Source organism: Suncus etruscus, chromosome 11, assembly GCF_024139225.1.
Source record: "Suncus etruscus isolate mSunEtr1 chromosome 11, mSunEtr1.pri.cur, whole genome shotgun sequence".
Taxonomy (NCBI): Eukaryota; Metazoa; Chordata; class Mammalia; order Eulipotyphla; family Soricidae; genus Suncus; species Suncus etruscus.
Window position 1 is genome coordinate 79,602,249 of NC_064858.1, and position 25,248 is coordinate 79,627,496.

The window sequence follows — 25,248 nt, forward strand, 5'->3', positions numbered from 1 at the left end:
CCAAAAAAAAAAAAAAAAAAAAAAACTCTCCAAGCTCCATACTGGGCAATTTTCAGGCTTACTCCTAGCAGGGTTCAGGGGACCATATGGGATACCAAAGATCAAACCTGGTAGGCCACCTGCAAGACAAAAGCCCTACCTGCTGTCCTATAGCTCCAAACCAAAACTGGGGACACAGGTGGAGGGAAATAGACACTAACAGAGGAATTGCTGTTGGAACATTGTGTACCTAAGACCTAATCATGAATGACTTTGTAATTCATGGTTATTAAATTAAAAAAAAATTCTCAAAGAACACAGCCAGGAGTGAACCCTTAGGGCAGAGGCAGGAAGGAGTCCAGAGCACTGCTAGGTGTGGCCCAACCCCCTAGACAAAAACAAAACAAAACAAAACATGGAGTGCACACAGCATCTGAGAAATAATTTTTTCCTTTGGGTATTATCAGTAATTCTTCTAAACTCAGAACCTGCTGGCTGTGACAGCAGAAGATAGCACCTGAAAAGAATCAACACTTCTTTCACCCACTACATTTTGCATAGCCCATCTTTAGTTAGCAGGATCCCATGCGCATTACTAAATTTGGGGGCCCAAATTTTTTTTTTTTTTTGGTTTTTAGGCCACATCCGGCTGTGCTCAGGGGTTACTCCTGGCTATCTGCTCAGAAATAGCTCCTGGAAGGACCATATGGGACACTGGGATTCGAACCAACCACCTTCGGTCCTGGATCGGCTGAACACAACTGTGCTATCTCTCCGGCTCCGGGGCAGGTGTGTGTGTGTCAAATTTTAAGACTCAAGTTTCCATTTTCATAATGAAGACAGGCCCAGTGGCCACCAGCATCGGTCTCCAACAAGATTGCTACCATCTCCTACTAAGGGGATTCCCATGGCATTTGGGGGGCAAGGGAACAGTTGACATTCTGGAATTAAGGGCAAGCACTATTAGCTAACCAGACTAGAGGCAGAAACCAGGGGGTGGGGTGGTGTTGGTGGTGTTAAAAGAGGTGCGCTCGGGGCCGGGCGGTGGCGCTAAAGGTAAGGTGCCTGCCTTGCCTGCGCTAACCTTGGACGGACCGCGGTTCGATCCCCCGGTGTCCTGTAAAGGAAGCTTGAAACAGCCATCAGGCAAGGACAGGAAAGTGGGCTAGACGTGGCCCTCAAAAACACTGGGGTCGTACAGGCATCCATGACAATTCTGGGAGTTTCCTGACTGCCCTGATTACCCACCCCCCTTCACAATTGTGGGAAAATGCCAGATGTCATGTACTTCCTAAAGCAAATCAATCTACTGTACCTTTCTATTGTTTAAAATACTATATATAGCTTGTAAGCTCATGGTTCAGGGCTGGCAGATTCTGGCTTATGCTGGATTCTAACAGCCCCTGCATGCTTGTAAGAAAAATAAACCCTCTGCTATTGCATGAGAGATTGTGGTCTTGGTGTCTTTGATCGGCGCATCGTTCTCCTGGACTTAACATTTGGAGGCCCCAGCGAGATATTCATGCCTGTTCAGGGACATCAACGCTTCACCTCGGGGTTTTGAGAAAACCGGCGCCTAGGAGGTAAAATGTGCACTTGGTGTGGGCAGTGTGACTGCCGTACGAGCCCGTGAGGGTTCTCGGTGGCGGCTGACAGACGTGTCTAGGGGGCCGCAGGTCACAGATCTGAGGGACGCCTCAGTGAGGTTTGGGGATCCCGAGGACGCTCGGGAGCCCTTCTGTATGTATGACCCTTAGTGGGGTATACATTGGTAAACTGCCCAAGTATCGGGACCTAGGTCAGATTCTGTTTGTCTGTCTGTCTGTTACCGTTTTGTGTGAGTTGTTTCTCCTTGTCTTGTGTGACTTGGTTTTATTGAGGAGCCCTAGGGAAAAGTGGCCAGAGGGGCCCTTCTCATCAGGGAGGAGGTCGGGCGAGGCCTCCTCAGCAGGGAACAGAAATCTTGGCTCCAAACGTAGGAGACTCCACGGAGCTCCAAGGATCAGTGCAAGTCCCGGCCGGGCTTTCCAAAGTGGGTGTGAGCCCTTCGCAGATCCTTCAGGTTGGTTTGATTTCATTTTGATCTCATTTTTAGTTTTGGTTTATTTTTTGGCTTTCCACTTCTCTGGTTCATTTTCTCCTGTCTCTCTCTTCAAAAACTGGAAGTTACTCAGTGAGGGAAAAATCCCTCCCAGTCCTGGAGAGGTGTGGAGTTCATTGGGCATGGCCCAGAGAGCAAAAGAAATTTGTAAATTTTAACGTGAGAGTGAAGACCGGTCAGTGTGAGTGGTGAAGTGCTTGGCAAAATGTGTGGGGAATTTGTGTGATAATTGATTTCTTAATTGTTATTATCTATTGCCTTTTCTCAGTCAACCATGAAGCAGGCTCAGACTGCTCAGTCCAAGGTCTCTTGCTGGAAAACTTCCCAGAGGTGCAAAAATTGGTGTTGAGTGGCAATTTCTATACTTCCTTGTTATTTTCTGTTTCGTTGTGTTTTTGTATTTCAAGGCAGGCTCTGTTAGGGACAGGGCAAGGTGGTGGTCGCAAACTCTGCCTCTTTGCTGGCCAGCAGGACTTAAATTTGTCCTGGAGGGGCTGGACTTTGTAACTAAACACCTCAGCCAAAAGGTAAAAATCAGAAAAATCTTGGGAGCTGCCGTCTTGTTGCTTCTGGCTGGGAAGCTAAGAAATTAGTCAGTTAAAAAAATTCTTTACTGGAGCTTATCCAAGAAAGGAAAACTTACCAAACTCCCTTCCCCCCCCTGGTTTACATATCGAAGAAGAAATTGGGAGTGGCTGGGAGTCCAGAAGGAAAAATTGGGTCTTTAAATCTCTTTGAAAAATTCCTCCGACTTAAAGGTTTCTTAGAATGAATAATTTGGTGGAAAATGTTGCAAATTATTGTAATTAACTTTTCTGATGAAACTAAGTTCTAATACAGACTGGAAAATGCCACCTGCCATAAGGAATTTCACCAACTCTAAGAAATTATCAATCAGTTCAGAAACAGGTTCCAACAGCATTGTAATGTGGGAATAATACAAATTTTTGTATTTCTATGTCTGTTAAAAATAATATTAATTTTAAAAGGCCAAAACTGTGTGAAAAATGTTGTGGTTAGCATTTTGATAATATTGTTAATCTTGTGAACGCTTAATATTGTTGAAATGCCTAAATCTAGATAACAATATAAAATTTAATGTAGTTTTAAGGTCTTAATGTAAAAATGCCTAGATTGTCTTTACTAAGTGTAACAAAGAAAATTTGGTCCTGTCAGATAAAAGTAATTCTAGCAATTTGTTTTCTAATTGGGAAAAATAAAAGAAATAAAAGTTTTAGGTATTTGTATAAAGTGCAGACCTTTTAAAATTAAAGTAAAATTAGTCATATTTAATATCTCTAAGGTTTTTATAACTTAAGTTATACTGTAGTGCTTGAATGGTTACAATACCTACCTCTCATTTGCTGAAGTTGCATCTTGTAAAGCTTAAGTAACTTGGTAACTGGAATTTAAAATATAATATGTTCTGGACACTGTCATAAATTTGGCATTTTAATCAATAAACAGGGTATATTTGTAGTAAACTCATTTGAACCTATGATAAGTTATAAAGTAGTAAAAAATTGTAAAATAAATTTTTAAAAACTGCAAAATGCTATGTTTGAAATAGTTAAAAAAACAAAAAACCATTTTGAATAATGTACTAAGTTGTTCAGAAAAGTAAAGTAATTAAAATTGAGTAAAAAAAAATCAAACTTTAAAAACTATAACTCCTCTAAATTGTAAATTTAAAATACTTTTAAAAAAATTTATGTTTTGCTTTGGTCTAAAGCATAGCTTTTAAAAATTTGTTTAATGTTTTAATTAAAAGTCTTATCAAATATTATTTATGTAGGAAAATATGTGGTTATGCAAAATAAAAAGATATAAATTTAATACTGAAAAAAAATAAAACTCTGAAAAAGAGTAGCCAGTTGGTAAAACTAAAGGAAATTTGTAAAGTGAATTTAGAAAGAAAAAAATTTAAAAATGTGTAAAAGGAACTAAGGAGGTGTACTAAAAAAGAAACTATCAGATTAAGTCGGATGATAATAATAATGATAATTATTATTATTAGTATTATTAAAATGCCTCTAAATCAGGAATTAGCCAATGTTTTGTGCAAAATAATTTTAAATGTTTTAAACCATGTTATAGTGTTCATATGTTGTTAGGTGAAAATGAAATAATAATGAGGTATTATAAATACCTAAAATATATATATATAAAGGTTTTAAAAAAATAATCAAAAATTTAAAATATTGAAGTTCAGTTTAAAGGTGTTTAAAAATATAGTAATTGTTAATTGTAAATTTTTTTAAAAAAGGTCTAAAGTCTGCCAGAAAATTTTGTAAAATATAAATTGCTAAATTGCTGGTGTCTAATATGTTTTCTGCTTTAAGCTAAGTCCAGAAGAATAAGCAAACTTCTACTCTCTGTATGTAAATTTATTTACTGCCAAGAATATTAATAAGTGTATCACAAGGAACTTTGTAAATCTTATTGTAAAAGCCTCCAGACAATAATCAGGTTTAGAATTTTCTGTGCAAAATTAAGTAACATTTGCTTTTTCTCTCGTCCTAGCACCTTTTAATATCATTTTTATGTCATGGCATCAGTTTGCTTTGCATGAAATACAAACAGGTAAATTTCCTCTCTGCATGAGAAGTAATCCCCGTGCAAACAAGAAATCTTAAAATTAATAAGGGAACCCCAAAGCCCTCTTTTGGGGAAATAATCAGGCTTAAGGTGGTGTGACAAGCAGGCACCGTTAGGCATCTGGCTAACAAAACCAGGAAAACATCAAGATGAATGGCCTGAAAAAGGAAATGGGAGATTTCTGAACCTGCACTAACTGGCCACGACCACTCTCACCCTCACCCTCAGTCTCAAGAAAGAACTTGAGGTCAGAGTCTCTTCCAACCCTGAAGAGGAGTGGAACAGGCTACTTCTAGGAAAATCCTGCAGTGGGTGAGAAGACAACAGCCATCCGAGAACCAACTCGTTCTTACATCAGCCTAGCCTAAGTAACTGTAACGTGACAAATCTGCTGTGTCCCCACCCTATCCTCAAAAATTCTGTGAGTATTGGGAGTGCCCCAAATGGAGATTTCTCCAGTAATATTGTGTTTATGCAAAGGAAGGAGCCAAAATTTTTTCAAATATCTAGTAAGGTGCAAGGTGAAGGTGGAGAGAAAAATAATTTTTATAATTAAAGTAAAGTAACCTAGGTGTAAAAGCATTTTTTATTAATTGTACTGAAACAGATCATAAATTACAAATGTAAGCATTAGTCTAACTAAAAATAATTCAGAGCTGTTTGTTAATAATGCTATAATGCTTTAATTTCTGTTGTTTAACTTGTGTTATCATTAATTGTTACACACTAGGTGTAAAAAACCTTAAATACAGAACAAGTAAGAAACCCCCCGGGAAACCTCTTCATAAGTCTTTTTCAGATACTTCTCAGAAGCCCGCAGCTTGAATGGTCAGTGGCCTGGACAGACTACAAAGGACCCCCCCTGCATATCCATCTGACTCAACTTCCTGGACCGGGGCAAAATGAAGATCACCTACTGTACCAGATGACAGCATGGGACTGTAAAACCACCGGTCAGGCATACTGGAAGCTCCCTTCCAGTTGGAACTGAATCGTAATAACCAGATTAGTAGTAAATCACACTTTTTAAAAAGCAGCTGGGGAAGGGGTCAGGCAAGAGAAATGCCTTGCATTGCCCTTGAAGTTTTTAATTTGACCTTCCATTATTGTGTGCTAATTAACTGCGCTCTTAAGGGGGGCCAATCAAATCAGTAATCACCCACCCCCCTTCAAGAAAGGCTAAAACAAAAATTCCGGGTTCAAAACAATTGGTTTCAGTCCTGGTTCAAGTAGTCCCCCTGGCTAACAACTCTAATGTCTGCCATTACAGGCCCGCTTGTGCTCCTGCTGCTATTACTGACTATAGAACCTAATGATTACTAGGCAGCAATATAAGGCACTTAATCAAACAACCCAGATCTCTAGGATTAGAGATCAAACAAAAGAAAAGGGGGGAATGTAAAGGAAGCTTGAAACAGCCATCAGGCAAGGACAGGAAAGTGGGCTAGACGTGGCCCTCAAAAACACTGGGGTCGTACAGGCATCCATGACAATTCTGGGAGTTTCCTGACTGCCCTGATTACCCACCCCCCTTCACAATTGTGGGAAAATGCCAGATGTCATGTACTTCCTAAAGCAAATCAATCTACTGTACCTTTCTATTGTTTAAAATACTATATATAGCTTGTAAGCTCATGGTTCAGGGCTGGCAGATTCTGGCTTATGCTGGATTCTAACAGCCCCTGCATGCTTGTAAGAAAAATAAACCCTCTGCTATTGCATGAGAGATTGTGGTCTTGGTGTCTTTGATCGGCGCATCGTTCTCCTGGACTTAACAGTCCCATATGGTCCCCCAAGCCAGGAGCAACTTCTGAGCACATAGCCAGGAGTAACCCCTGAGCGTTACTGGGTGTGGCCCAAAAACCAAAAAAAAAAAAAAAAAAAAAAAAAGAGGTGCGCTCTAGACAGCCAGGGGCTCACTTTCAGATAGTGAATGCAATTCTGCAAAGTAAGAGAACATCTCTCCCCAAAGACAGAACGACCCCAAAATTTGTACCTCTGAGCTTGATGTCAGTCAAATTCTGGAAGAGACGTCTTAGGGCCCAGTTATATTTAATGGGATAGAGATAGATAGATAGATAGATAGATAGATAGATAGATAGATAGATAGATAGATAGATAGATAGATGATGGAGAGATGGATAGATGGATAGATGGATAGATAGATAGATAGATAGATAGATAGATAGATAGATAGATAGATAGATAGATAGATAGATAGATAGAGAACACTTCTCCCCAAAGACAGAGTGACCCCAGAATTTGTCCATCTGAGCTTGATGTCAGTCAAATTCTGGAAAAGACGTCTTAGGGCCCAGTTACATTTAATGGGATAGATAGATGATAGATAGATGGATAATGGCTGTTTAGAGATAGGGAGAAAACTTGTTTTCTTAAGCCCAAAACGCGCGCGGGAACACCCTACAATCACTCTTAGCAGGGCTATAGCCTCTGCCCTCAACAAAGATGGTCGCTGAAACCTCGGTGGCCGCCACAGCGCGTGCGCCCCGCCCTATTCACTAGCCCCGCCCCTTCGCTGCCCCAGCCCCCGCCCGCCCGAGGCTCCTCCCGAGCCCGGAAGTAGATGGTGCGGCTCGGCCAGGCCGAGGGGGGAGGGGAAGTGCTTCCGGGGAAACGGGCCCTGGGTTGGTGTTTGTAAACTTGCCTCGGTCCCGGCGGGGGCAGCGGCGGCGGGGGCCACGGGCTGGGTACCGAGTGCGGGGGCCCGGAGGGCGGCGCGCGCCCGCCGCGCGGCGGCGGAGGAGGAGGAGACGGCGGGAGGCGGCGCCGGGCAGGTAGGAGCGCTGGCTGGGTGGCGAGCTCCCCCACCCCCCGGAGGAGCGCGCGGCGCCGTCCGCGCCTCGGCGGCTCTCTTAGGCCGGGGACGCCGCGCGAGAGGGGGAGGGGGAGGGGCGGAGGGCTGAGGGGCCGCGCGCCGCGTCACGGGCTTTGAGCGCATGCGCGCGCACGCACGCTCGCACCTCGCGCACGCGCAGGCACCTCGCGCGCTCGCTTCCTTCCCGGCGCTGCATTAGCTCCGGGCCCGGCGGGAAGCAGGGAGGGGCGGGCCTCCCTCCTGCCTCCCCTCCCCTCCCCTCCGCAGCGACAGCCCGTACCTGCAGGCCCGGCCGCTCGGAGGACGCACTGCAAGCCTGCGTCTGCTCCCGCACCCGGCCTCCTTAATAAGAGCGCGCCGCTCCGCTCGGCGGGCCCGGCCCACTGCAGGCACAAAAGCCCCGAAGGGCCTCCGCCCCCTTGGCCTTCCCCCTCCATCCTCAAGATGGCCAAGTCTTGCAGGGCTCCCTTTATTGGCTCCTTTGCTCGTCGCATGCCCCAATTTCTTTTTGCTCCCCCCAAAAGACAGTTTTCTTCTTTTGACCTAGAGGGAAGGGAACATTTTTTTGTTTGACTCACCGAGGAGTGTTTTTCGCTTGGACTTCATAGATTGCACCTTGCAACCTTGCAACCCAAATAATAATAATAAAGTTCAGCCCCATTCTAGGTTGCATGGCCTGAGAATGTTATCGCCTAACTCCATGTCTCTCCCCTCCCCGTCTAGTTTCAGGAAACCTCATCGTGGAGGTCATCTAGAAAAAGCTACTACGAGAAAGCCAAGACTGTAACCAGGACTCGCTTCTGACCATTCTAGACTGGGGAACAGGCAGGCGCCAGGGATTCTTGGAACGTCCCTCTCAAGTCTTTGGAGGACATTAAGTTCTGTTGGAAGACAAAGGGGATTCAATATGGCAGCAGGACTGAAGGGCCATGAAGGAGTTGTTACAATGACTTGGTGACATTTCTTCCAAACTGCAGTGGCTTAAAGGAAAAAGCGGACCCAAGAAACTCCTCCTCTGGACTTTTAGAGTTGCTTTAAGTGTGAGACCAGCATGGCTCAGGTAAAACACTCTAGAGTCCTCCTCCTTCAAGATCTCTGGGAAGCGAGTTTGCAGTTTCACTCTTGAATGCTGCCTTAGTCAACATACTGACCAACCCAGTGAGCAGCCCTCTGTAATAAGCACCAGGGGGAGATCTAGAGGAAGGAAAGGAGACTGGCCACTGCTCCTGCCTCAGGGAGCTTCCAGTCAAATGAAGGAGGTAGGCATCACATCACAGGCTCTGATGGGAATACTTTCTTTTTTTTTCTTTCTTTCTTTTTTTTTTTTTTTATTTTGCGATCGGGCACAGTTTACATTTATTTGGTACATTAAGTCCTGAGGGGCATGAGCGAATGAACAGTTGGTGAATGCTTCATTTGTTTCCTGTGCTCCCACACACACACACACAGAGGAATCTATTACCCTGTTACTTGCAAGGCTTTGTGCTTATACAAAGATGAATAAGAATGGTTCCTGCCCCCAGGAAGCTTCCAGGCTGGGTTGTGGGGGGGGGGGGGGGGAGAAATAGGCTTTTATTTATCTTTATATACCCCTTGCTTTCTTTCTGCATTGGCTGGCTAGTAGTAAGAAAGTCCGTGAATGTGTCGATTAAACAAATGTGCTATAACAGAGGAGTGTACTCAGTGAAGGAGAGAATTAGACATCTGCCTAGATGAAGAGATGAAATTTGAAGGATACTTAAGATTTTGCTAGGTGAGCAAGAACTGGAGGACTGTTTGCAGAAGCTTAGAGGTGTAGGAGAAGAAGATGAAGTCAGAAACATTGCAGGTAGTTTGTTAATGAAGGAAATACTGCAGACACTTTTATTTTTAATTTTGAGGGTTGGTTTGTCTGAGGGCCACACCCAGCAGTACCCTGGGCTTTGTGCTCAGAAATCACTCCTAGCATTGCTCTGGGGACCATAGAGGGTGCCCAGAACTGAACCCCAGGCGGCCACATGCAAGGCAAATGCCTTGCCTGCTCTATTATCGCTTTATCCCCTGTTTTTGTTTTGGGGTCACACCAGACTGTGCTTAGGGTGTACTCCTGGCTCTGTATTTAGTGATAGCACCTGGAAAGGCTTGTGGAACATATGTGGTGCTGGAGATCAAACCTAGGTTTGTTGTATGCAGGGCAAGCACTTGACTTTCCAGCCCACTTTGTTAGTGATGTATATGGTGGGTCTAGATAGTGAAGGACAGAAAAGTTTAGGGGAACTGGTTTCCTGGAGAAATAGAATAACCCAGTTGCCATTTGTTAAGAAATTTGACCTATATTCTGTAAATACGATTAAAGACCTTTAAACATCAGAGGCACAATAGTAGGTTTAAAGGGTCATAGAAAGACCCCAGGATGGGTTGGAGAGATTGACCACACAGGCTCTTGTAGTTGTCAGGTTGAAAAGCTCTCTGCACGCATTCCTAGAGCTGCTCCTGCTTTCTTCTAGGGATCCCCCTAATAGACTTCCCAGGAAGGCAGCCTGATAAAGTCTGACTTGCTCCAGCTGCAAGCATCACTTCATTTTTATGCAGAATAGGGGCCCTCCAGTTTACACTTCCTTTGTCTTATTTGCAGCTCACTTCACAGCATTATGTTTGCTTTTGTTTTGGGAAGTCCTATCCCTAATTACTTTCTACTGACCAGTTGAGAGAGAGGGAGAGGGAGAGAGAGGTGACAGGCAGACAGATAGACACTTGGGGAGTCCAAAACCCAGGGTCTCTCATGCATTTCAAATGTTCCAACACTGAATTGCATCCCCAGCCCCAAACATTTTACATCTTTTTTTTTTTTTTTTTTTTTTTGTTTTTGTTTTTTGGGCCACACCCTGTGACTCTCAGGGGTTACTCCTAGCTATGCGCTCAGAAGTTGCTCCTGGCTTCTTGGGGGACCATATGGGACGCCGGGGGATCGAACCGCGGTCCGTCCTAGGCTAGCGCAGGCAAGGCAGGCACCTTACCTCCAGCGCCACCGCCCGGCCCCACATTTTACATCTTAATTTCATCAGCCTCATGATAGAAACGTGATATGCTTTTGTTTTTGTTTTGTTTTTCGCTTATACCCAGCAGTTCTCACACTACTCCTAGCTCAGTACTCAGGAATTACTCCTGGTGATTCTCAGAGAACCATGTGGTACTAGATATTAAATCCAGACCTCCAGGGCCAGAGCAGTAGTGCAGTGGTAGGCTGTTTGCCTTATGCGCCGCTGACCCAGGACGAACCTCTGTTAGATCCCCAGCATCCCATATGGTCCTCCTAGCCAGGAGTGGCCCCTAAGTGTCACTGGGTGTGGCCCAAACCCACCCCCAAAAGAATAAATAAATCCAGACCTCCAGGGCAGGGCCAGAGAGATAGCACAACAGTAGGGTGTTTGCCTTGCACTCAGCGTATTCAGGAGGCTCAGTGGTTTGAATCCCGGTATCCCATATGATCTCACATGCCTGCCAGATGCGATTTCTGAGCGCAGAGCCAGGAGTAACCCCTGAGCACCGCCGGGTGTGACCCAAAAACAAAACAAAAATATCCGGACCTCCTGCATACAAAGCATGTACTGTCTGGTTTAAATAATAAACATTTAGCGTTTAAGGAAACTGATGCCCGGGCTGGAGAGATAGCACGATAGTAAGGCGTTTGCCTTGCAAGTGACCAACCCAGGACCAACACAGCTTCCCGTATGGTCCTCCGTGCCTGCCAGGAGCTACCTCTGAGCACAGAGCCAGGAGTGCCATCGGGTGTGGCCCAAAAAACAAGAAAACAAAAAAAAGGAAACTGATGTAGGGTATGCAGTGGAGTTTGGGTATAAGAGATAGTACAGTAGGTATAATGCTCGTCTTGCACAAGTCTTTTTTTTTTTTTTTAAACACCTTGATTACATACATGATTGTGTTTGGGTTTCAGTCATGTAAAGAACACCCCCCATCACCAGTGCAACATTCCCATCACCAATGTCCCAAGTTTCCCTCCTCCCCACCCGACCCCCGCCTGTACTCTAAACAGGCTCTCCATTTCCCTCATACATTCTCATTATTAGGACAGTTCAAAATGTAGTTATTTCTCTAACTAAACTCATTACTATTTGTGGTGAGCTTCCTGAGGTGAGCTGGAACTTCCAGCTCTTTTCTCTTTTGTGTCTGAAAATTATTATTGCAAGAATGTCTTTCATTTTTCTTAAAACCCATCTTGCACAAGTCTTACCAGGGTTCAAAAGCCACCATCCCAAGTGGTCCCCAAAGCATCCTTTATCCTTTGGGTGTGGCCCAGGAGCCAAACAAATTCCCCATTATCCCATATGGTCCCCTGCACCACAAGAAAATAAGGAGATACAGAAAAGTCTATTCTCTGGTACTAATGCCTAGTTAGAAAAGGTAATTATGGGGCCGGGAAGGTGGCGCTAGAGGTAAGGTCTGCCTTGCAAGTGCTAGCATAGGACGGACCACGGTTTGATCCCCCGGTGTCCCATATGGTCCCCCAAGCCAGGGGCGATTTCTGAGCACATAGCCAGGAGTAACCCCTGAGCGTCAAACGGGTGTGGCCCAAAAACCAAAAAAAAAAAAGAAAAGAAAAGGTAATTATAAAGATAGGAAGTCCTGTTAAACATCCCTTTCTTAAGAAATTTTGTTGAGGCTGAACAGCACTGTGGGTAGGGCACTGCCTTGTTTGCAGCCTAACCAGGTTCAATCCCCAGCATCCCTCATTGTCCCATGAGTACCATCAGGAGCATCACTTGTTGTGGACCTCATCCCCCCAAAATATAATTTTTTTATTGTTACTGGAGAGAGTATAGCAAGTAAAGCACTTGCCTTGTATGTGATGACCCCAGTACCCTATAAATTCCTCAAACCCTGCCAAGAGCACAGCTAGGTGTCGCTCAAAAAATAAAAAAAGAAAGAAATCTTGTAATTCTAGGTGGAGTTGGGAATGACTTTGGGTTAGAGATCAAGAGAAATTGTATAGTTGGAGCCAAAGATAGAGTACAGTGGATAGACTTTGCCTTTTACATGGCTGTTGTGGGTTCTATCCCCAGCATCCTATGTAGTCCCCCTAAACTTCCAGGAATAATTCCTGAGCACAGAGCCAGGAGTAATTCCTGAGTAATTCCTGAGCACAGAGCCTGGGTACTGCTGGGTGTGACCCAGAAATAAAATGAAGAAAGGGAAAGAAAAAATTTTTTCTGGGAGCTGAAACTCGCTCTGCCATTGCCTTGTATGATACTTGGGCAACTTCCTGCTTTTCCTATATGGGTCACACTCTATGTTGCTCAGAGGTTACTCTTTTTTTTTTCGGGTTCAGCAATTTTATTTAACAGGGAAAGGCAGCACCCTCCCCACCCTCTTCTCGGTGGTGAATCAGGCTCGGATCCCCAAAAATCCGAAATCTGGGGTTACTCTTAGCTATGTGCTCAGAAGTCACTCCTGGCTCGATGGACCATATGGGACACCGGGGATCGAACCAAGGTCCAACCTGGATTGGCTGCCTGCAAGGTAAACGCCCTACCGCTGTGCTACTGCTCGGATCCCCCCCTTATTTTTATGAATATAATTTGTTTCTAGGGGCTAGAGCAATGGCACAGCGGTAGGATGTTTGCCTTACATGCAACTGATCCAGGACAGATGGTGTTTCAAATACCAGCATCCCATATGGTCCCCTATGCCTGCCAGGAACAATATGTTTTTGGGGGGTCACACCCAGCAGCACTCAGGGGTTACTCCTGGCTCTATGCTCAGAAATCAGCCCCCCAAAAAACAAGAAAGAAAATAATTTCTTTAAGCACCATAGTTACAAACATTCATAATTGGGTTTCAGTTATAAAATACACACCCACCCACCACATCACCAGTGCAACTTTACCGCCATCAATGTCTCCCATTTCTCTTACCCTAAGTCATTCAAATTGTGTGTGTGTTACCTCCATGCTATCTCTCGGGCCCCTATTTATTTATTTTTAAACTTTTTTATTTATTTATTGCTTGATTGGTTTCTGGGCCACACCCAGCTGCACTCGGGTTACTCCTGGCTCTCCACTCAGAAATCGCCCCTGGCAAGCTGACAGACCATATGAGATGCCAGGAATCGAACCAGGTCACCTGCATGTAAGGCAAACACCCCACTGCTGTGCTATTTATCCAGCCCCTTCATGATATATTTACCAACACTTAGGAAATTTAAAATCTATGGATGGGGCCAGAGCAATAGTACAGTGGATAGGGTATTTCCCTTGCATGTGGCTGACCTAGTTTCGATCCCCGGCATCCCATATGGTCCTCCAAGCATGCCAGGAGTGATTTATTTTTTTTATTTTGGTTTGGTTTTTGGGCCACACCCAGCGATGCTTAGGGGTTACTCCTGGCTACGTGCTCAGAAATCGCTCCTGGCTTGGGGGAGCATATGGGATGCCAGGGGATCGAACCGCAGTCCCTCCTAGGTTAGTGCATGCAAAGCAGATGCCCCTACCACTTGCACTACTGCTCCAGCCCCAGGAGTGATTTCTGAGAGCAGAGCCAAGAGTAACGCCTGAACACAGCTGGATGTGCCCCCCCCCCCCAAATAAAAGAACAGCAAATTAAAAAAAAAATGTCTTGGGGCCGGAGCGGTGGCACAAGTGGTAGGGCATTGGCCTTGCATGTGCTAACCTAGGATGGACTGGTTCAATTTTTTTTTTTTTTTTTTTTTGGTTTTTGGTTTTTGGGTCACACCCGGCAGCACTCAGGTGTGACTTCTGGCTCTACTCTCAGAAATCGCTCCTGGTAGGCTCGGGTCCATATGGGATGCCGCAACTCGAACCACCATCCTTTTGCATAAAAGGCAAACGCCTGGGGCCGGGCGGTGGCGCTGGAGGTAAGGTGCCTGCGCTAGCCTAGGACGGACCACGGTTCGATCCCCCGGTGTCCCATATGGTCCCCCAAGAAGCCAGGAGCAACTTCTGAGCGCATAGCCAGGAGTAACCCCTGAGCATCACAGGGTGTGGCCCAAAAACCAAAAAAAAAAAAAAAAAGGCAAACGCCTTACCTCCATGCTATCTCTCTGGCCCCAAGGTTCGATTTTCAATTCCTCAGCATCCCATATAGTCCCCCAAGCCAAGAGTGATTTCTCAGCACATAGCCAGGAGTAACCCCCGAGTATCACCGGGTCTTGTCAAAAAAGAAAAAAAAAAGTCTGAAGTGGAAAAATGACCCAATTTTTTTGATAAGCATATTTGTGGAACCTAATACAATGTGTGTGTGTATAGTTGATACTAATTAGGTCTGCCCATTGGAAGTGCATATTTGTGGAACCTAATACAATGTGTGTGTGTGTGTGTGTGTGTGTGTGTGTGTGTGTGCGCGGTAGTTGATACTAATTAGGTCTGCCCATTGGAAGTACATATTTATGGAACCTAATACAGTGTGTATGTGTGTGTGAAGTGCATATTTGTGGAACCTAATACAGTTTGTGTGTGTGTGTGTGTGTGTGTACTTGATACTAATTAGGTCTGCTCATTGGAAGTGGAGTCCAGTAAGAGAAGTTCCCCTGAGATTTCCCATTTCAGTTGGGATAGCACGATAAGACCACATGTCTATTCAGTGTCCAGGAGTATCTAAAAAATTACTAAAATTACTAAAAAATAATATAGGGCCAGAATGCTATTACAATGGGAAGGGCACTTGCCTTGCAAGCAACTAAATTGGCCTCAATCCTTGCCATTTCATTTGGTTCCCCAAACACTGCCAGTAGTGATTCTTTGGTGCAGATCCAGAAGTAAACCCTAAGCAAAGTAACGCATAAAAAATTGGATAACAAGCCCAGAGAGATAGCACAGCGGCGTTTGCCTTGCTAGCAGCCGATCCAGGACCAAAGGTGGTTAGTTCGAATCCCGGTGTCCCGTATAGTCCTTCGTGCCTGCCAAGAGCTATTTCTGAGCAGACAGCCAGGAGTAACCCCTGAGCACCGCCGGGTGTGGCCCAAAAACCAAAAAAAAAAAAAAAAAAAAAAAAAAAGAAAAAGAAAAAACCGGGGCTGGAGAGATAGCATGGAGGTAAGGCGTTTGCCTTTCATGCAAGAGGTCATCGGTTCGAATCCCAGCGTCCCATATGGTCCCCCGTGCCTGCCAGGAGCAATTTCTGAGCATGGAGCCAGGAGTAACCCTGAGCACTGCCGGGTGTGACCCAAAAACCACAAAAAAAAAAAAAAAAAAAAAAAAAAAGAAAAAGAAAAAACCAAGAGTAAATCCTGAGCACTGCCAGGTGTATCTCCATAACAACAACAAAAACAAAGTTTACCCCCCCCCCCAAAAAAAAAATTGGATAACAAGGGCCGGAATGATAGCACAGTCTATGGCATTTGCTTTGCACACGGCCAGCCCTGGACAGAACCAGGTTCCATTCCGAGCATCTCATATGGTCCCCTGAGCTTGCCTGAGGTAATTTCTGAGCACAGAACCAGGAGTAACCGCCAGGTGTGACCCCACACACACAAAAAAGTTGAATAGGGCCCAGAGAGATAGCACAGCGGCGTTTGCCTTGCAAGCAGCCGATCAAGACCAAAGATGGTTGGTTCGAATCCCGGTGTCCCATATGGTCCCCCGTGCCTGCCAGGAGCAATTTCTGAGCAGACAGCCAGGAGTAACCCCTAAGCACTGCCGGGTGTGGCCCAAAAACCAAAAAAAAAAAAAAAATTGAGTAACATGTAAATGTAGGTGTAGATCTTTTTTTTTGTGTGTGTGTTTTTGGGGGGGTCACACCCAACAGTGCTCAGGGGTTACTCCTGGCTTCATGCTCAGAAATTGCTCCTGGCAGGCATGAGGGACCATATGGGACGCCGGGATTCGAACCAATGACCTTCTGCATGAAAGGCAAACGTCTTACCTCCATGCTGTCTCTCCGGCCCCAGGTGTAGATCATTTTTTTTCTCACACCTGTCGATGCTCAAGAGTTATTACTGGCTGTGTACCAAAGAGTCACTCCTGGCCTTGGGAAACAATATGGGAATCATGCTGGGGGCTGCTGCATGCAAGCAAGCATCTTACACACTATACTATCTGTCCGGCACATATTTTGTTGATTTTGTTTGGGGGCTATAACTGGCAGTGCTCAGGGATTACTCCTTGCTCTGTGCTCAGAGATCACTGCTGACAGGCTTGGGGAACCCATATGGAATGGATGTTGGAGATTGAACCTGGTTGGCCACATGCAAGGCAAGCACCTTACCTCTGTGTTACATCTCTGGCCCCATTACCCCATATTTTTGTTTGTTTGTTTGTTTTTGTTGTTTTGGGCCACACCCGGTGGTGCTCAGGGGTTACTCCTGGCTGTCTGCTCAGAAATAGCTCCTGGCAGGCACGGGGGACCATGTGGGACACCGGGATTCGAACCAACCACCTTTGGTCCTGGACCGGCTGCTTGCAAGGCAAATGCCGCTGTGCTATCTCTCTGGGCCCTACCCCATATTTTTAAAATAACATATAGCCACACATACTGGACCTGACATGGTGCTAAGAACAAAAGTATCAATACTCACTTTTTGGTTGCTCCTGGCTATCTGCTCAGAAATAGCTCCTGGCAGGCACGGGGGTGGAGTTGGGGGTGGGGGACCATATGGAACGCCAAGATTCGAACCAACCACCTTAGGTCCTGGATCAGCTGCTTGCAAGGCAAACACCACTGTGCTATCTCTTTGGCCCCTCAGTTATTTTCTTGATCTGTATCTAAATGTTGGCTAGTAAACAAAATAAGTGCTAGTTCCTAGTAAAGAGAATTAAGAAGAATTTTTTTTTTTTTTTGGTTTTTGGGCCACACCCGTGGCGTTGCTCAGGGGTTACTCCTGGCTGTCTGCTCAGAAGTAGCTCCTGGCAGGCACGGGGGACCATATGGGACACCGGGATTCGAACCAACCACCTTTGGTCCTGGATCGGCTGATTGCAAGGCAAATGCCGCTATGCTATCTCTCCGGGCCCAAGAAGAATATTTTTAGTGAAAAAATTTATTTATTGACTTTTTTGGGTCACACCTGGAAATACTTAGGAGTAGTTCCTGCCTCTATACTTAGGAATCCTGATAGTGCTGAGGGAACCACATGGGATACCAGGGATCAAACCCAAGTTAGCTGCATACAGGGCAAAGTCCGATCTCTCGGACCACTTGGAGGACTCTTGAAGGAGCAGGTCTCAGCTGGAAAGGATTCCCCCCGTTAGAGCAGGGTTTTCCAATATGAACCATACAGCGTCCCAACTCCTCCCAGGGAAGAGATGGAAGAGGCTGGTGCAGTTAGAGGGGGCGGGGCACTTTCTGTTTGTTCTGTTAGATCTCCAGGTGGGCACAGTGATTTTAAAATCATTCTGAAAAGGGGTTGTAGACTAAATGAGTTTGAGACCCTCTGCCACAGAGTTACAACTGATGTGGCCGGGTCTGAGAGTTCTCTGAGAGAAGGTGAGGCCTGTGTTGTGCCATGCCCTGCTAGGTGACCTGACACCTCGTCTCGTCTCCTTTCAACCTAGGCAAGTCTCCTGGCTTGTGAAGGCCTAGCAGGTGTGAGTTTGGTTCCCACTGCAGCCAGCAAGAAGATGATGCTGAGCCAGATTGCCAGTAAGCAGGCGGAGAATGGAGAACGGGCAGGTACCACTGAAGTGCTGAGGTGCTCAAGTCAGGTATGGCGCTTAAATTTAAATACATTGTGGCGCCGGGGGAGTGGGTGGCCCAGGCGCTCTGCCAGGGGATGCCAAGCTTTGATCCCTTTGTGCTTCTGATTAAGAAGTGGGGAAATGGGATCTGATCAGGGAATGAATGGATGTGGGTATTTTTCGGGAACAAAGAAAGGTCTTTTCTATACCTACCACCCCTTAACACCACACACCTAGAGAGAAAATGGAGGCGTGCTTCCTCTAGATATTTGGGGCAGGTGACTGACTCATTTTTCGTGGACAAGTTGCCCAAAAGCAAATGTTTGGTGTCTCACCCTGTGTTCTGAGATGGACTGTGAGTTTAGATTTGGTTTGCATTCAAAGGGCCACCGCAAAGACAGCGATAAGTCCCGGAGCCGCAAAGATGATGCCAGCTTGGCTGAGACCTCGCATTCCAAAAAGACTGTTAAAAAGGCAGGTAATGGGGTATCCCCCAATGTAGTCCAGGTTGGTAATGGGGTAATCTTCCTCATTTTTTTTTTTTATGAAAGTAGAAAAGTTTATTAGAATGTAGAGCAGGAGAAAGGAGAAGGAACTCTCCATGTGGGAAGAATTTAGCATCGGATTCAGTGTAATTTCCCTCTGTCTTCTGCCCTCACAACCTGGAGCTTTCTTCAGGTGTTTCAGTCCCTTGTAGCCCTCACCCTGTTCTGGAGATCAAGGCTAGGGCCATCACATACAAAGGCAAATTCTCTACCACTAAACTACATTCTCAGCCACCCTGATTTTAAAATCTGGAGTCCAGGTTGGTTGTGGGTGTCAGGCTCCTCAGGAACATCCTTGGTGGGGGAGGAAGTCAGGTGACTAAGGGTAGGAGGGTCAGCAACAGCTTAGAGTGGGCCCATGAACCTGATAACTGCCTTACTGTCGCCCCCAGGTGGTGGTTGTAGAACAGAATGGCTCTTTTCAAGTAAAGATCCCAAAAAATTTTACTTGTGAACACTGCTTTGGAGCCTTTAGGAGCAGTTACCACCTCAAGAGACACATCCTCATTCATACAGGTAAGTCTTTTTGTCTCATAATCAAACAGAGAAAATTACCTCTGTCACTTTTTCTTTGGTGGGGGTGTGTGTGGGGGGAGTCATTCTGCAGAGATCAGAGGAACCTGTAGTACTGGGTTCAGACCTAGGCTCCCTCATGCATAGCATGTGCTTCGCCCACGGAGCCATCGCTTGGACAGAATTACCTACAGTTTGTAGTGAGTAGGAGAGAGAGAGCTGTTTTGGTTTTGTTTGTTTTATTTTGGGCCCATACCCAGTGATGCTCAATGGTTACTCCTGACTGCACTCAGGAATCATTCATGGTGGTGCTCAGGAGATTATAGGGGATACTGGGGATTGAACCCAAGTTGGCTGCATTGCAAGGCAAATACCTTACCCACTATACTTGTTCATCGGCTCCAGTTAGGGGGTTACTTTAAAGGACAAGTACTAGAAATCAAGGCAGACAGTGAGTGACCAACAGCTTGCAGGACTCTGTAATGTCATGGACACCAACTCTTATCTATGAGTTAGTGAACACTTAGATTTCTGGGGGGAAAACCTGCACTAAGGTTCCTGTCATGGTTTCTCCTGACGTGAACTTCTCCCCACCTGCGCCAGGTGAGAAGCCATTTGAGTGTGACATATGTGATATGCGCTTCATCCAGAAATACCACCTGGAGCGCCACAAGCGTGTACACAGTGGTGAAAAGCCGTACCAGTGTGAGCGGTGTCACCAGGTAAGCATATCTGATCCTTATTTCCCACACACACCCCTGGGCCAGCACCCTCCCTATTGGGTGGGACCTCTGGCCTTCCTGGCCAGGACGGAGTTCAGGGTTAGGCGCAGCACTCTGGTTCTGTACGGCTACTTGAGGAAGGAGTTGCTGGAATCATTATCTTGTGACAGAAAGAGCATTCTTAAGTACTTGGTGCCAAGTACCATGAGAGCATACTTGACCGGAATTGTTGACTTTAATTCTCATGTTAATTCACAGTAGCATTGTTTCAGTAATGAGGAAATCAAGATGGAGAGAGGTAAATTTCCCAAAGACACAGTGGATCCAGGGCAGAGGCAGTTTTCAGTGGAACCTCAGAGTAGATGTACTTTAGAGAAAGAGATAAAATCTGTGGGACAGCTAGGAAGAGGGAGGAGGGTGTCAGTATATGACCCAGTGATACCTGAAGAGCCAAATAAAATAAGCAAGAAATGGGACCACAGAGATAGTGCATGTAGTATGCTTGCCTTGCACACAACCAATGTGAGTAGTTTGATCCCCAGTATCCAATATGATCCCCTGAGCAATGTCAGATGTAACCCAAAAACCAAAGGGTGGGGGGAAACAAGCTATATGGGGTCAGAGAGATAGTATGATAGTATAGAGGTTAAGGCCCTTGTGTGGCACACAGAGGTCCTGAGTTTGATCCCCAGTACCACATGTAGTCCCCAAGCACCACCAGAAGTGACCCCTGAGCAGAGATAGGAGTAAACCCTGAGCACTGCCAGATTTAGCCAAAAAACCACACACAATGTTCAGTGAAAAAGCAGTTACCCTTAATTACGTGTTTTCAGCCTTATTTTATAAAGGAGCATACAAGGAGACCAGAGATGGAATAGCACAGACCTCATGAGTAAATCCTGGTTCCAAACCCTGGAGCCACTAAAAAACAAAATTAGTGGTTATAGTGATAGCATAGTCACAAGATGTTTGCCTTGTACATGGCCAACCCTAGATTAGTCCCAGCACCACATATGGTTTCCTGAGCACAGTACCAAGAGTAAGTCCTAAGCATAGTAAAACAAAAGCTGAGAAGCAGAGAGATGATAACAGCAAATAAGGTACTTGTCTTCATTGCAGCCAATCTAGGTTCAATCCTAAGTATCCCATCTTCTCCCCCAGAGTACCATCAGGAGTGAATCTGAGCTCAGAGCCAAGAGTAAACCTGAGCACCATCAAGTGTGGCCTCCAAAAATTAAAAACTGACTGTAAACTTCAGGTTGTTGAATATCTTGTCCAAAGCTTCACAACTACTGTCAGCCAGAATCAGGTTTCAGAACTTGTGTTTCTTTTTGGCAGGGGACTGGAGAGGGAGATCAGTGTACTCAGGGACTGTTCCAGCTCAGTGCTCAGGGTCATTCCTGGCTGCTCGGGACCATAGGAAGTGCAGGGATCCTGCAATCATAGTGTATACTTCAACTCATTGAACTTGCTCTCAGCCTCAGCCACAATCTTAACCACTATGCATTCAGGTCTGCCATGCCCAAGGGGATTTCCTGCAGTAGAGCCAGTACCTCCTGTGTTGGGGGAAGATCCATGTCTCCAACTGGGAGCAGACTTGGTGAGGTGGGGGTACACCTGGCAGTGCTCAGGATATACTTCAAGCTCTGCACTCAGGAATCACTCCTGTTGGTACTCGGAGGACCATTGGGGATGCCAGGAACTGAACCCTAGTCGGCCACTTGCTAGGCAAGTGCTATACCCACCGCACCATCCCACTAGCCCCAAGGGAGTGGAATTTCTTCTCTCAAACACTTAAACCCTCCCTTTTTTCTCAGTGTTTTTCTCGGACAGATCGATTACTCAGACACAAACGGATGTGCCAAGGGTGCCAGTCCAAGACTTCCGATGGACAGTTTTCTCTCTAGGCGCCAGGGGCCCTGGGTGGTGGGAACGATCAGAAGCATCTACTGAAGAGCGCAGCCCCTCTGGCCTCATGGTCCCACCACCACCCATCGGTGCCTGTCCCCCTCCTGGAGGAGTGGACCCAGGAGGCAGAAGAGTGCATCGGGGACAGTGGCCCCAGAGCCTCAGTTCTGTAAATAATCTGAGACTTTGAGTATCTCGGGGAAGTTCCTGCAGCATTCCTAGGTAGGGAAACTTGTCTCTGGACCCTTGGCTGAGGTCCTAGGTGGGGGACTCCGGGTACAGGACCAAGACTGAACCACAACCTTGGACGCTGACTGGCAGCTGACACAGAAAACGTTGGGGTGAGGGATTTGTTCGTTCTGTTGTTTTTGTTTAGCCATAAGCAATTTCAGCAGGTGCGCTGTGGAAACCCGTAATCCAGAGACTTGGAGAGCAGGACTCTGGCCGGTCCAGCCCGGGCCCCCAACACATTGACTTGATTGTGTCGCAGTTGACCCTGGATGGTTCACGGCCCTGCGCCTCACCTGCTGGAGCACAGGAGCAGGGCTCGCAGTTGAACTCACCGTCCTGCTTATACACTGTAGGGACAGGTGGAAGATCCATGGGAGGAGCCGAGAAGAGAGGCCAGGTACCTTTATTTCCTCCAGGGAAGAGCAGGAGTTGTGCCCCAGGCTCTTGGAATGGCCCCTGCCGCTCTGGTACCCAGTGGGGTCAGCTCAAGTGCCTTTAGGAGGAAACTTAGCGGAGGGGCACAGAAAGCCCTTCCTTCTCTCTCTAGGCAGTTGATCCTGGAGATTGTTTGTGGCTACCTCACTGCCATTGACTCCTCCTAAGCCAATACAGGTGTTGCACGAGGAGTCGTGGCTGTGAAAGTGGGGTTCTTGCCCTGCGCCTTCTCGGGCTCCTGTTCAAGAGACAGGAATTTGGTGTCCCCTGACGTGACTGTTGAGCAGGAGGCACTGTCCTCCTGCCCAAGTCCTATCACTGTATTCAGGTGGCGGGAGCTGGCAGCTGGATTTGGGCCGGAAGTGAGCGCTTGACTTCTTGATAGCCCGGCCCCACTCAGCAGAGTTAGGAACAGGAGGGAACTGCAGGGAGGGGACTCAGGAAGAAGCCCAGTGTGGGTTTTGTCCTTTGGCTCCTCTCTGCTCCACCATCACCCTGTTCGTCCATCCCCCAAAATGAATTGGGATGTGTGTGCTTTGTGAGTGTTCATGTTTGTGTGCTTGGAACTGGCATATTATTGAGCCAAACCCTTCTCTGGCCCTAAGCTTAGGAGGTGCAGCAAACAGCCTTCCCCTTCCCCCAAAGACTGAAGGGTGTTTGAAGTCCCCACGGGAGCTGCAGGTCTCAGTTCCGGGGGCTGGAGGCTATTTTAAGTTTGACGCAACAGGCTGGTGCTTGAGGTGTTGTTGAATCCAGCCAGAGTGTGTGAATATAAATTTTCCAAAAGGTAGAATGAAAAACCCTCTTCTTCTAAGGAAAGGATCCTTGTGAGAGGCTCTAGGGTCTAGGTGACCCCTACTGTGGTCTGTGCTGATCTATGGCAGGTGTGTGGTGTGCTCTTAGAGAAATCATGGAGCCACAATGAAGCTCACCAAGCTGTCAGTGGGATGGGAAGCAGCCACACAAAGATATGTGCAGTTTCCCAGAAACGGCAACAGCAAACTCCTGACTGTTGGCCACTTGGCGATCATTGCCTCCATTCCTCTGAGGTGTGAGGATTTCAGGGAAAAATGAAGGCCAGACACCCTGACAGAATCTGAGATCCTTTTGGGGAGACGCTAGGGAATGTTTGCCATGACAGGTTCTGCCATTTGGACTGGTCCAGAGCTTGGCCTCAGTCCTTGGATCTGCCCTGTGGTCCTGCAAAGCCCAGACAGCTAGCTGGATGTGTTCCTACCTGTGGACCAACCCCACTCCTGTTGAGCTGCCACAGGGATCCTGTCTGCCATCCACCTCCTGGAGTATCTTCTGAGAAGGAGACACTCAGAAAACTGCCCTCCCAACTAGGGAAAATGGGAGGCCTTCTCTCCTGCCACTTGGGGCTGATGGAGACAGGTAGTAACAACCACAAGATGCTCTATCCCCTCATGTGTGAATGAGTAGGTCCCACTTCCTGCCACTTCCCAGTGCTCATGCCTCAGCTTCCAGCCTGGCAGGGCAGATGTGCAAAGGACTGGCCAGAACTCCCTGCCCTAGATGAGCTTCAGGGGAAATTCAAGAGCCAGATCCGTAATTGGGTGCTGATATTCTGGAGCAGCTTGTGTGTTTGAGGAGAAGTAGCAGAGTAGTAATAGGCACCCCACATGTGCCCCCCAGGAAGCCAGACTAGAACCTTCAGCCCAGCCCTCCTTTGCTGGAATAGGTTCTATTCCTGGCAAGATGCCTCAGGTGTTTGGAATGAAGGGAAGGGGAGTTGGGACAGTCTCTCTTGAGATCAGGATATAGAATTTGAGGGCCTGGGGGAGAGCTATACCAAACCCTCCCAGCTCCTGGTCTTTTCTGTACACCCCCATACAGCCTCTTATCAACACTTAGCTACTGATTGTGCCCCATGGCTTGAATTTGGAGGGTTAAATAGGGTTTGACCTCCACCCCATTAACCCTCTCCCCAGATGCTCTGCACCTCTACTAGGGCCCTGGCTGGGGCTTTTATCTTCAACTAGGCCTCCCCTTCTCAACCCTTTTTTTTTTTTTAATATACTTATTTTGCTATTGGGGTGGGGAATATCAAAATGAAAAAGATCACTTTTAAATGGTAGTTTTTATAAGATGTTATAAACTTGTATCTTTTTACCATTAAAGTACAGTGTATGTTCCTTCGTGATATATTTAGGATATTTAAATAAAAAGAAAATGGGACTTTTCTACATACTGCATCTTCTTTGGGAAGAATATCTCTTAGAGAAGCTTCTTCACTGGGACTAAAGTAGTCTTCACCCCCCTATCTTATGTAACCACCCTCAATTCTCAGGGTCCTATAAATAACCACTTAAAAAGGAAAAAAATTCCCTTATGGGGTTGAGGAAGATGCTCAAAGGGCTGGTACTTGCATGGGGGAGGCCCAGGTTCAATCCCAGCAGCACAGGCCTTCCACCACCCCCCAACACAAATGGAAACAGCCACCAAGCACCACCAGGTGTGGGATGGGGACACACAAAAACACACACATAAAAAAAACTACTTCATAGGAGCAATGGGTAAAAAAAAACAGGAGTATCTGTTGTTATACACATGGTATGGCAGAACTGGTGCCATTGCAACTGTACTCTGAAGACTTCATTGTTGGCTGCGGGGTCATCCCCACTCTGAGGTAGAGAAGCTCGGGCAGCAGAAGACAAACTGAAGTGGTCCAGAATAAAGAGAGATGCTGGCAGGCTATTCAGCAGCGGGTGGTCCCATACCAGAACACCAT

General features: G+C 46.4%; 2 protein-coding genes across 5 annotated transcripts in view; one reads left to right on the forward strand and one right to left on the reverse strand.

Annotated features, from left to right (window-relative positions):
* The window catches only part of CSAD (cysteine sulfinic acid decarboxylase), a 44,005-nt gene extending 36,152 nt beyond the window's left edge, over window positions 1-7,853 (reverse strand). The window contains exon 1 of one of the 2 annotated variants that reach the window (XM_049783430.1): window positions 7,795-7,853. The gene's annotated coding sequence lies outside the window, so the exon portion shown is untranslated. Of the gene's footprint in view, window positions 1-7,343; window positions 7,463-7,794 lie in introns of those variants that run through there. The other variant, XM_049783428.1, reaches the window with a different exon arrangement.
* ZNF740 (zinc finger protein 740) lies at window positions 7,452-24,695 on the forward strand. Of its 3 annotated transcripts, XM_049783610.1 has the most exons (7): window positions 7,452-7,473; window positions 8,238-8,773; window positions 18,020-18,169; window positions 18,527-18,616; window positions 19,080-19,203; window positions 19,804-19,922; window positions 21,740-24,695. In XM_049783610.1, the coding sequence occupies exons 2-7, from the start codon at window positions 8,765-8,767 to the stop codon at window positions 21,827-21,829; spliced, it is 582 nt and encodes a 193-aa protein (XP_049639567.1). In that variant the 5' UTR covers window positions 7,452-7,473; window positions 8,238-8,764; the 3' UTR covers window positions 21,830-24,695. The 3 variants fall into 3 exon arrangements, with proteins under 3 accessions (XP_049639567.1, XP_049639564.1, XP_049639565.1); XM_049783607.1 differs by lacking the exon at window positions 7,452-7,473 and having other exon boundaries at window positions 8,163-8,574; XM_049783608.1 differs by lacking the exon at window positions 7,452-7,473 and having other exon boundaries at window positions 8,164-8,773.
* Window positions 24,696-25,248: the final 553 nt, after the last annotated feature.

Excerpts from the sequence above, each read along its gene's own strand:
- ZNF740 (XM_049783610.1), top strand. Across the intron at positions 18,617-19,079 it reads CCAAAAAGACTGTTAAAAAG|GTGGTGGTTGTAGAACAGAA; the intron begins GCAGGTAATGGG and ends TGTCGCCCCCAG. Across the intron at positions 19,204-19,803 it reads ACACATCCTCATTCATACAG|GTGAGAAGCCATTTGAGTGT; the intron begins GTAAGTCTTTTT and ends CACCTGCGCCAG.